Source organism: Saccopteryx leptura, chromosome 13, assembly GCF_036850995.1.
Source record: "Saccopteryx leptura isolate mSacLep1 chromosome 13, mSacLep1_pri_phased_curated, whole genome shotgun sequence".
NCBI lineage: Eukaryota > Metazoa > Chordata > Mammalia > Chiroptera > Emballonuridae > Saccopteryx > Saccopteryx leptura.
The window spans coordinates 54,074,660-54,086,743 of NC_089515.1; the positions used below are offsets into that span (position 1 = coordinate 54,074,660).

The following is a 12,084-nucleotide window of genomic DNA, read 5'->3' on the forward strand; positions in this document are numbered from 1 at the left end:
TGGTCCCCAGTTGACAGGTGAGGCGGTTCAAAGTTTGAGTTCACAACAGGACCCTTCACGGCGAAAGTCTATCTTAGCCGTTTGGCTAAAGGAGGAGGTTATTTCTTGACCCTCACAGAGACCTGTGTAGCTCTCTCCTTGCTGGGTCTTTTTATGACATTAAAACTAGAGGAGTCGATATGGTGTGATCTAGGAGACAGTCTCTTCTTCACGGTTTGTGTGCACCATTTATCGAGCACCGAGCATGTTAAGTGGAGGGTCTGTTTCCTGCCTTGTCTTCCTCCTCAAGGGTAAGGACCGTGGCGTCCTTGGAGCCCTTAACTAGTGCCTGACAGTCAGCACGTCTCAGTGTGTGTTTGATGGATGGGTGGATGGATGATGGATGGATAGATGGATGGATGGATGATGGATGGATGATAGATGGATAAATGGATGATGGATGGGTGGATGGATGGATGATGAATGGATAATAGATGGATAAATGGATGATGGATGGGTGGGTGGGCGATGGATGTATAGATGGATGATGGATGGGTGGATGGATGGATGGATGGATGATGGATGGATGACGGATGATAGATGGATAAATGGATGATGGATGGGTAGATGGATGCTAGATGGATGGATGATAGATGGATGATAGATGGATAAATGGATGATGGATGGGTGGATGGATAGATGAACGGATAGATGTGTAGACAGGGGTATGGAGAAAGGGACAGGATGATGGATGATCAGGTGGTTCATCGGATGTTTGCACAGGTGGAGAGAGATGGGTGGATTGCTGGATGGATTGAGGAGTGCCTCCCTTTGGACGGGGCCCGTGTTGTCCTTGTCTGATAGTGTCCCCCTGCTCGCCCCTCCTCGGGCCAGCTTGCGAAAGCTGTGGGGCTCAGGCAGGAGACCTGACTCAGCTTGCCCCTCTGCCCAGGTAGACATGTTTTCCTACGGAATGGTGCTCTATGAGCTGCTGTCCGGCCAGCGGCCTGCGCTGGGCCACCACCAGCTTCAGATTGCCAAGAAGCTGTCCAAGGGCATCCGGCCGGTTCTGGGACAGCCGGAGGAAGTGCAGTTCCACCGGCTCCAGGCGCTCATGATGGAGTGTTGGGACACCAAGCCCGAGAAGGTACCCGAGGGCAGGGCACAGGCCTGGGGCGGCCCCTGAGGCTGCGGCCGAGTCCAGCCGCCTGCCCACCCTTCCTGAACCGAATAGAACAAACAGGGCCACTCCTCTCTGTGTGCCTCCTGCAGAGATATTTCCATGTTTGTTGTGTGTGTATCGCTCTCAGAACAAATGAACTTTCTCTTCCTCCCCAACTTTTTTGAGAAAGTCCTCGTTTATTGTATCGGGAGCAAACGAGGTCTGAGAAAACTTTTTGACCAGATTGTAGATCCCCAGGGTGCAGGGGGCTGGGACATCCGAGAGTCCAGGTTGCCACGGACAACCGTGACCCAGACAGAGACGTCTGGAAGGGTCTGTCTCTGGTGTCTGTGTCTGTCTCTTGTTTCCTTTGGGTCTTGAGTGAGGAAATGTCAGCCCCTCTCTCCCTGGTTCTAGACCCTTGGTGGTGGCGTGGGCGGCACAGGCATCATCAGCCTGGGGGGGTCGGTGACCCCAGCTCACAGCGCTGGCGGCCTCTGTCCCTCAGCGGCCGCTGGCGCTGTCGGTGGTGAGCCAGATGAAGGACCCGACCTTCGCCACCTTCATGTACCTGCTCCCCTGCGGAAGGCAGACCGCTTTCTTCTCGTCCCTGGGCCAGGAGTACACGGTGGTGTTCTGGGATGGAAAAGAAGAATCCAGGTACCGTCTGGAGGCTCGGCCTGCCCTGCTGGTTTCAGGGTGGGAGGCACATGTGGAATTGGGGGTGCTGCCTGGGACGACCGCAATCAGAGACGTTGAGCGCACAGTAGATTGGAATCCGGAGGGACCCCGCTCAGGAGAGAAGACTGAGCCACACGCAGACGTGCCCGTGTGGGTTTGCGGTTCAGTGAAGCAAAGCAGAGGGGGTGCCGACTAGGGGCGGGAAGGGCCGGGGTCACAGGAGGGTTTTATTTGACGATGGGAGCTGTTTTTCCGCTTGATGGTAGAGCAGGTGACTCGGGGGGGTGAGGGAGAGGGGACAGGAACAGTTCCTGGAGGGAAGTTGCTAAGTGGTGGGAAGAGCAGGAGGGAGTCCTTTTTCCCCCATGGGTATGGCCTTTCTCAACCTGAATGGTCAAGAACCCGGCTCTGGGTCTTGACTGGTTAGCTCAGTGGTAGAGTGTTGGCCCAGCATGTGGAAGTCCTGGGTTTGATTCCCGGCCAGGGCACACAGGAGAAGCGCCCATCTGCTTCTCCACCCTTCCCCTCTCCTTCCTCTCTGTCTCTCTCTTCCCTTCCCGCAGCCAGGGCTCCATTGGAGCAAAGTTGGCCCGGGCGCTGAGGACGGCTCCATGGCCTCCACCTCAGGCACTAGAATGGCTCCGGTTGCAACGGAGCAATGGCCCAGATGGGCAGAGCATCGCCCCCTAGTGGGCATGCCCGGTGGATCCCGGTTGGGCACATGTGGGAGTCTGTCTCTCTGCCTCCTCCCCACTTCTCACTTCAGAAAAATACAAAAAAAAAAAAAAAAAAAAAGACCCCGGCTCTGCCCCAGGCCACAGGCAGTCCTGGAGTCCTCCAGAACATGACAAAGTTTCACCCTGGACTTGAAGAGGAGGACAAGGCCCACAGCTGGTGTCCCCCCGCCAAGGCTGCCAAGGGCCAGGCTGGGATGAGGGGTGCAGCCTGGGGCCCCGGGAGCCACCAGCCGATCACTGCCCATTTGTAGGAACTACACAGTGGTGAACACGGAGAAGGGCCTCCTCGAGGTGCAGCGGATGGCCTGTGCGGGCATGCAGCTGAGCTGCCAGCTGAAGGTCCAGAGCTCCCTGTGGACGGCCACCGAGGTAACCAGCTGCCCCTGCCCCCGGCAGGGTCCTCAGCGAAGTGGGTGACCCCACGAGCAGCCAGACTCGACGACCAGAAACTCAGCACACCTGGAGCACTGGCATTTCCGACGACACCCCCACACACACACCACCCCAATCCAGAGCAAGGCCGGCAGTCCCATGACTTGCTCGTGGCTGGGGACTGGGACTCGGCCATGATAAGTGTCAGGGCCGGAGTTCCAGCAGGACAAGCCCAGGGGCTCAGTCAGTGGGTGACCTGACCGGGTTTCTTAAATCATTGCCGGGTCTACACAGCAAACCCATTCCGCCCTGAGGCCTTTTCCCTTTGCATAAAAGAAGTCAGCAGAAGGCCCAAGCTGCTGTCTTCTGAGAAAGCCAGTGAGGAAGGCCCCTAAAACATATATTCTGAAGCTACCGTGGGGTTATGAATTGGCACAGCCTTTTCAGAGGGCTGTGGGGACGCACGGTTCACAACGGCATCCAAAACATCTCCATGCCGCGTACACCTCAATCCTCTGTGCTCAGAATTCGTTCTGAGCTGTTGCAAAAGGCAAGCAGCCCTTCTTTTTCATGGCTGCGTAATATTCCATTGCGTAACCATCCACCGCTTTCTTATCCACTCATCCACTTGGACACTTGGGCTGTTGCCAGGTCTTGGCTATTGTAAACAACGCTGCAGCGAACACGGTGGTGGGGGGGTGCCTATCTTCTTTCAAATTAGTGTTTGAGGGTTCTTAGGAGATATTCCCAGAGGTGTGAGTGCTGGGTCCAAGGGCAGTCCCACTTTTAATTTTCTTTTATTTTTTGAGGTCACTTTGTATTGCTTCCCATCAGGGCTACACCAGTTGACTACCGAGGTCATCCCCGATCAATTCAATTTAAAAGAATAAAATAAAATATACTTATTGTAAAGAAGTAACCAAGACACACAAAGACAGACGAACACGTCCGTGAGACTGCTCACACCAGTATAGTTCACAGTAGTGGAGACTTTGAAACGGACTTCACCTCCGACAACAGATGAACCCAGTGGCGGGGTTACTGAGAGGGGAGACAGGGACGAGAGCTGGCAGAGCGCCCCCTGGTGGCCTCGTCAACAGGGCCTCTGCCCACAGTGTGCGTCATCCCAGGGAAAGGAAGTGTGACAAGGGCAGGAACGGAACAAGGACACACACACACTCACACACACACACACACACACACACACACACACACAAAGACCCACAGACACTGAAAGTCTATACCCCACACTCCAAAGATGGTTTCCCAGCGGTAATGGAGTATGGACAATTTTACTTTTCTTCTTGAGATAATCCTATCCTTTTCCAAGTTTCTACAAAGGGCAGGAATTTGGAAACCATCAACCAGAAAGCCTCTGTACGTGTCCCTGTCTAAGCCCCACGGGGATTCCCAGACCGAGCGGGTCCCCCCAGGAGATGTCAGGCGTGGGGCCCCCGGGATCTGACGCTGGCCACTCTGCCTCCACAGGACCAGAAGATCTACATCTACAGCCTCAAGGGCATGTGTCCCTTAAACACGCCCCAGCGGGCTCTGGACACGCCGGCTGTTGTCACCTGCTTCTTGGCAGTGCCTGTTTTAAAAAAGGTAAGGTGCAGGGGGTGGGGGTGGGGGGGGGAGGTGAATGCACAGGTGTCTGAGCCTCCCTTCCCGGTTCCACTGGGGACGGGCAGCCAAGCCCCGCCCTCTGGGGCCACCAAGCCCAGCTCACTGTCGGCTGTAGAGACCCAGGGGAGGGTCATCATTCGTGCCCTTCCAGTCTGGGAACACCCACCATCATTCGTGCCCTTCTAGTCTGGGAACACCCACCTGCGTGGGCAGTAAGACCGAGGCTCCTCATGCAAATACAGACTTCTTTATTTGCACTTTCCTTATGCAAGTGGCGTGAAGGAGGAGCCCCTGAACATGCCCTTCCTCTTCTGACAGCAGGGACTTCCGGAGCCTGGGCCAGCGCCTCCCCACGGCCCTGGCAGGCCCGGTCCCCACCCCCCGAGGGACAGCTAGCTCACCTCCCCCCCCACCCCGCCTCCTCTGGAGGGCCCTCCATCCATCCCGGACCTGGGTCCCTCTTTGTCCAGAATGGCCTCTACCCTGTGTAGCCCCTGCCTTTCTCAAATGAAACCCCAAGTGGCGGTCTCCCCAGCCCAGGACCCAGGGTGCCTCGGCATGGGTGAGAGGCTCCTCACAACTCCCCCTCACACCCCAGCCCACCCTGTACAGCACTCTCAGGAGACCCTTCCCGCCAGGACTGCTGACCGCACACATCTCTCCCAGATGACCTCCTATGTGGTCTCAAGGTGAAGGCCAGGGTTCTACCTCTGAGAAGCTGCCCCCACGCTCACCCACACCCCTTAGCGACATTCTCGGGCTTCTCTCTGACCTCTGGAATCAAGGCCATGTTCGGCCCCCTTTGTCTGCCCTGAGCGCCCCACCCCCACCCCCCAATCACAGCACAGGAACAAGGCGTCACCCCTGGGGATGGATTTGTGAGAATGTGTTGCCTGACATCCAACTTCAGTTTTCCCATCTGTAAAATGGGAATCAAAAAAAAGATTGGGGAAAAGATTCCTCAGGTCTGACGTACCCAAAGTTCCAGGCCTGTGCACTTGGTCAACATGCACCTTATTATAACTTCCCGAGGGCCCCGAAATATACACACTCGTCTCTCCACCCCACCGCAGTTTCTTTAAAAAAAGAAAGTCTGAAGTTGTCCTTAGAGTCAGTCGTTTATGACTGTGGCCCCCATGGGCGAGGCCGGGCAGCTGGGGGACCCGGTCGGCACCAGAGTGCGGGAGGACACGGGCACAAAGCGTTATTTAAGGCCCTGGCTGGCCAGAGCCCCCGAGCCCAGGGCACCGCCGCCCGTACCACCAGGAGGAATAAAGCCCGCTCTGTGCGGAGCCTCTCTCTCTGCTCGAGTACCTGCCCTCAGAGGCCCGCAGATGGCGGACCCCTGCATTCTTGCATGCGCATGCTCACACCCAGCCGGGACGCGGAGCTCACTGCCTGGCCTGGCCGGCCGGTCGGGGCCTGAGCTGGGACTCAGATGGTCGGAGCTCCTGTTTGCCTTGGCTGCCTTCTCGCCGACGATCCTGAAGATGGATTTCGATAAACGTTCTTAGGGCTTACTGACCTCGCTCTTGCGCTAGAGGCTGGTTTGCTCTTTACCTTCGACAGCGCATGCTCCCAGCAATGGTGGTGGTGGTGGGGGGGGTGTTTTCTGCAGTTCGCCCTTGCTGGCACAAAGCCCGGACCCCTGCTCTGTCCTCCTGTCCCGGCTCCGGCTTTGTTCTCCTGAATCTCCCCTCCCCAACCCCAGCCCCACCAGGTCAGCCAGGCTGACAGGCTGTGTCCTGCCCCCCAGCCTCCCGCAGATGCTCCGATTAGCCCTGGGGTGGGCCCAACAGTCAGCCCCTTGGCGGTGACCTCCGGTGGCTGCAGAAGAGCATCTGCTTCCTGGGGGAGGTGGGGGTGGGGGTGCCCCAAGGAAAATCAATCCGGTCAGCCGGAACCCAGGCATTTCCAAGTGGGTCTGGGAAGCTGGGCATGTGGGCACAGCTGCCCGCCGGGGTCTGCTTCCACAAGAGGGCCGAGTTGGAAGTGGTTTCTTTAAGAATGAGCCTGACCAGGCAGTGATGCAGTGGATAGAGTGTCAGACTGGGGCGCAGAGGACCCAGGTTTGAAACCCTGAGGTCACTAGCTTGAGCACAGGGTCACTGGCTTGAGTGTGGGATCATAGACATGACCCATAATTGCTGGTTTGAAGCCCAAGGTCACTGGCTTGAGCCCAAGGTTGCTGACTTGAGCAAGGGCTCACTTGCTCTGCTGCAGACCCCAGTCAAGGCTCATATGAGAGAGCAATCAATGAACAACTAAGGAGCCATGAAGAAGACTTGATGCTTCTCATCTCACTCCCTTCCTGTCTGTCTGTCCCTGTCTGTCCCTCTCTCTCTGTGTCACACATACAAAAAAGAATGAGTCCAGCAGGCACGTGTTGGCTCCCGGGACAGGAAGCCAGGCGGGGGTCCCGGAGGTGATGAGACGTGGCCATCCTGGGGCCAAGCCGGCACCCAGGGAGGGAGGGTGGGCGTGACTCCTCTCGGACCTGTCCTGGGAGCCTCTTCCCTCTTCTCTCCGCAGAACTCCTACCTGGTGCTGGCGGGCCTGGCCGATGGGCTGGTGGCGCTCTTCTCCGTGGTGCGGGGCGCCCCGGATGACAGCTGCTCCTACCTGTGCTCGCACACGGCCAACCGGTCCAAGTTCAGCATCCCGGACGACGACGTGCGGCAGAACCCCTACCCCGTGAAGGCCATGGAGGTGGTCAACAGCGGCTCCGAGGTCTGGTACAGCAACGGGCCGGGCCTGCTGGTCATCGACTGCGCGGCCCTGGAGGTCAGCCGGCGGCTGGAGCCCTACGCGGCCCCCTCGGTGGTCACTTCGGTCGCGTGCAGCTCCGAGTGCAGGGGAGAGGAGGTGGTCTGGTGCCTGGACGACAGGGCCAGCTCCTTAGTGATGTACCACTCGGCCACCTACCAGCTGTGCGCCCGGTACTTCTGCGGAGACCCTAACCCCTTCAGGGACATGTTTCCTGTGCACCCGCTGGGCCTGGAGCCCCTGGACAGCTGCTTGGCCAGCCCGCAGGAGCCCAAGGGGGACTCCATCACGGACGTGAGCATCATGTACAGCAAGGACCTGGGCATGCAGATCCTGACCCACCAGGACTCACTGACCGACTACTGCTCCATGTCTTCCTACTCCTCCTCCCTGCCCTGCCGGGCCCCACTGTCCCCCTCGAGCCTGCCCTGCTCCCCGGCCAGCTCCTCCAGCCTCCCCTTCTCCACCGACTGCGGGGACTCCCACCGGCTGCTCGAGCCTGCAGCCGGCTCTGACAGGTCAGAACACGAACTGAGCCCCGTGGACGGGGAGGCCTTCAGCCAGCACCTGCAGGCCGTGAAGGTCCTTGCCGTGAGGGACGTCATCTGGGTCCCCAGGTAGGTCTCCCAGCTGGGGGGGGGGGCACCATCTCGCAGGTCCCCCCACCCCCGCCTGCTCTTCTTCCTTTGGGGGTGGAATGAAGGATGCTTTGAGATGCTGCTCCCATCCCTCGGGCCTCGGGACCTGCTCTCGCTGTCCTGGGGTCTGGGGTAGCAGGGGGGGGGAGAATCTCTTGAGCAAATCTGGGCCGAGCTGCACCAGAGCTCATCTGCCTGCCCGCGGGCTCGGGCACTGGGAAGGGGAGGCACAGCCGAGGGCGATCGGGTTTCCTCCTGGGAAAGTGCTGGTCGGCCCGGCCTCGGTGGCCCCTCTGCAATTCAATCCACCGGCAGAAACCGCACATTTGCTGCCTGGCCTTTCTGCAGGCCGACTCCATTTCCCCCCCGGGACCGCAGCCCTGGACAAAGCGCTTCCCCTTCACAGTTCTGGTTTCGCAGGCGCGGTGGAGATGTTATCGTCATTGGCCTGGAGAAGGATGCAGGCGCCCAGCAGGGCCGCGTCATCGCCGTCTTGAAAGCCCGGGAGCTGACTCCGCGGGGGTAAGACCGAGCGAGGGGCGACCCGTGAGGACCCCGGCTGCCGCGTGGGGCGTCCAGACCCCACCACCACCTCCCCTGCACAGTGGCCGCCTTCCCTCCTGCCCTCCACAGATAAACGTTACATTCGCCAACGTGGGTGTAAGGCAGATAGAGGGCAAGGTGGAAGTTCTCCAGACAGCCCCCCGGAGGTCAGCCAATACCGGCGAAACCAGGCGTCAGCCGCTGGTTGTGGCGGCCGTGGCGGCCTGTTTCTGGGAAGCCCAGTGCACCTGTTGACCAAGGGCCCTGCCTGAGGCATCTCTCCAGGACCCAAGCACAGCTGCAATTGAAATGGCGATCCAAGGGACTCGTCCTGCCCACCAAGCAGGGGGAGCCCTTACCAAAGTGTCCCACCTGCCCAGACAGCACCAGGAAGGGCTTCGTACCCATCCCCTGAGGGGGGGGGCCCTACCAGGAGGTAGATAGATGTAGGCCAGAGCCCCTGTGAGGACCGTGCTGGGCAGCACCAGGAGGGGCTTCGTACCCATCCCCTGAGGGGGGGCTCCTACCAGGAGGTAGATAGATGTACCAGAGCCCCTGTGAGGACCGTGCTGGGCAGGACAGACTGGACCTGTGCTGCCCGGCTGTGGAGATGGGAGGCTGGCAGACAGCAATGTTCGCAACCCCTCACTCTGTGTCCTGAACCCTGTGCAGCAAACCTCCCTCTTGGAGAAACCCCACCTGGCCTGTTTCCCCCGGAGCAGGGCGATGACTGGGGAGTTGTCCGCACAGCAGCCCCCCTTGCCCTACGTGTGATTCTAGAAACAAGATCCGCGTTTGCTGCTGAGCCCGGCTTGAGTGTGGGCCACAGCTCTGAATGGGGGGGGGGGGTCATCCCCGGGTCGCAGGTGCATCTGAAGGAACAGCTGGGTTTGCAGAGCCCAGGGCTGGGCACCCCAGAGAGCCCGCTGTCAGTGTGCCTCGGTTTCCCCTATGTGCCCCCCAAAAATAGATTCACCAAGAGCCAGGCACACTCAGTCCCTGCAGGGAGGAAGCCACCTGGCCGCCAATCAAACGGAGGGCCACAGCCTGAGACACTGATTCCCTCCGCAAAGAGCGGGCGAGTGCCCGCCATGCGTGCAAGACCTTGAAGGGGCTGGGGGGTCCTGGGCATCCTGGCTGACATGCCAGCCTCGTATCGGGCAGGGCGTGCTGAGCGTCACGAGAGGGGGTGGGCTGCGCAGCCTGGCGGGGTCCCAGTGAAAACGGTAAGCTCAGGTCCTACAAAGCACCCCAGTGCCTCAAAAAAAAAAAAAAAAAAAAGGATAGACGGTTAGGACGTGTTGCGGGTTTTCTGCCTACGCTGTTCCCGTGAGTGTCCTAAGCCTGTGGGAACTCAGAATGGGAAAAGAATCGTGCACGAGGTGAGGGCACTGAGTCTGAGTCAAAATCCGCCAGGGGCCGTTGACGAGTGGAAATTAGAGTTGATGGCATTTTGCAGGACACATCCCAGCAGATTCCTGTTGTGATGGGATCCGTCTCCTTCCAAGGAGTCTGGCCCTTCCAGGCCACCCCTGTGAACCTGCACCGATGCCCTGTGCCCTTCTTTAGATGCTAGGAAGCCTGGCCCACTGGCCAGACCACCAGGGAGCCAAAGGGCATCAGAGCTCACGGGCGGGGTGGGGCCAGGCTGGGATGCGCACGTCTTCGCCACGCCCTGTCCTCCTGAGAGGGCGCAGGGCCAGAATCCCAGCCCTCACTGCCCCCCCTTGGAGTGGGGACCCCGGCTGGGTTATCTCAGACCCCTCCCCCTCTCTGCAGGGTACTCATGGACGCAGCTGTGGTGGCAAAGGACAGGGTGGTATGTGCCTTTGAGAATGAAAACACGGAGTGGTGCCTCGCTGTCTGGCGAGGCTGGGGCACCAGAGAGTTTGAGGTCTTCTACCAGTCCTGCGAGGAGCTGGGCCGGCTGGAGGCTTGCACGCGCAAGAGAAGGTAATGCCTGCGCTGCAGCCATCCCCTCGGACCTGGCCGGCCCGGGCCAGTGGGCTGCAGCCCTCGGAGGACCCAGAAAGCGGACTGGGTTCTCCCATGAACCAACTTGCTGCTAAGAAGTGCTGAGATGTTCCCACCCTGGCAGTGGTTTCGGGATTCTCCGGTTCTCCAGAGCAGTTACCTGGATCTCTCCACCCCTCTACCCCCCCCCACCCCCACCACCGCTGGGTTCACAGCCCAGGGGAAGATGGTGGGGTCCGGAGGACAGGAAGAGCCCCTGCCTCCTCCGCCTGTTCACTCCCAAGAGCAGGGGAGGGGGCCCCTGTTCTGGTCTGGGAGGCAAAGCCCAGGAAAGGGGAGGCTGGGCCTTCCGGCCGGCCGTACAGGGCCTGCCTGTCCCCACACCCCCAGGTCCAGGATGGAATTACACTAGATGCTCTCGGTTGGGGAGCACGGCTGGAGGAGGACCGTGACCCCTGCCCCTTCCCCTGGTAGCCCCCGGTTCTCAGCACATTTCACAAGCTCTCTGGGTCCCCAGGGCCCGGGGCCCTGCTTGGGGAAGCTGAGATCGGATGTCTCCTGCTCGGGGAAAGTCTCCGTGCGAGAAACCCCCAGAAGGACCCTCGGCGAGGAGCATTGCCCGAGCCCGGGGAATGAATGAGTCCCTTTAAACGGACACAGCCCCAAAGCCACGAGCCCGCTCAGGGCCGGCACAGCCTTCACAGTTCCTGTCCCTCCGACCGGCCGAAGGAAGGACACAGCGGGATCGGGGAAAGGACCTTGTGTTGGGGGCTTTTGTCAAATAAACGTGGACACAGCTGGTGCACAGGCCCTGCTTGTTTGCACATCGCCATCTTGTTGATCACTTCAGGAAGTTGAGTGATATCACGGCAGTTTGGGCTGTGGGTTGTGAACTTGCATCCTGTGGGGCTTATATAGCAAATTATGTGTGTGTTCGACGTTGGCGACACACGTGTCCAGCGGGAGAGAGAAGCGGAATGGTTCACGGACGGTGTGTCTGTGTGTGGGGGAGGGGGACTCATGGGTACAGCAGCGGGGTTTTTATGAATCACGTGTGCACATGCACCCACGCGCAAGGTGGCCGCATATCACCGTGGGAGGCCGCTCCACCCAGAAAAGGAGCTTGAATGTGAGGTCGTCCCCTCGGGGGGGGGGGCAGCACAGCGTGGACCTCCGTCCAACATTAAGTTGTGAAAAACCAAAAGCATCCGATTTGCCCGGGTGTGCGGGCAAATGGGGCTCTTTTTATCTGAACATAAACTGACTCTCCAAAATGAAGTCATGGTCTGCAGACTGAGGGTGCTTGGGATAACAGCACAGGGGCGCCCCACTTGGACCCACTCACCCGGAGCGGAGCTGTGCTGCCCCCCGCTTCTGGCTGCCCGGACACAGGGTACAATGGCACAGACGGCCAAGCCGCCAGTCTCTCTCCACTTCCTTTCTCTGGCCTGGGCGCCGGGGCCCAGAGCAGCTGAAGATCTTGCCCAGTTCAGCGCCATTCTCCCCCCACCCCCGTCCCTCAGCAGGGGCTTGGTCACCACGCCTCATCCAGGACCCCACAGCTGCCCAGGTCACACCCAAATGCAGATGGGGTCCTCGCCTTCCC

The 12,084-nt window shown here is 59.5% G+C and overlaps 1 protein-coding gene across 1 annotated transcript in view; it reads left to right on the plus strand.

Annotated features, from left to right (window-relative positions):
• Positions 1-11,280, plus strand: part of LRRK1 (leucine rich repeat kinase 1) — a 98,893-nt gene extending 87,613 nt beyond the window's left edge. The window contains exons 30-36 of the mRNA XM_066355407.1: positions 932-1,126; positions 1,650-1,801; positions 2,811-2,928; positions 4,420-4,536; positions 7,090-7,940; positions 8,382-8,483; positions 10,284-11,280. Of these exons, the coding sequence (XP_066211504.1) occupies positions 932-1,126; positions 1,650-1,801; positions 2,811-2,928; positions 4,420-4,536; positions 7,090-7,940; positions 8,382-8,483; positions 10,284-10,461 (1,713 nt within the window). The 3' untranslated portion in view covers positions 10,462-11,280. The remainder of the gene's footprint in view (positions 1-931; positions 1,127-1,649; positions 1,802-2,810; positions 2,929-4,419; positions 4,537-7,089; positions 7,941-8,381; positions 8,484-10,283) is intronic.
• Positions 11,281-12,084: the final 804 nt, after the last annotated feature.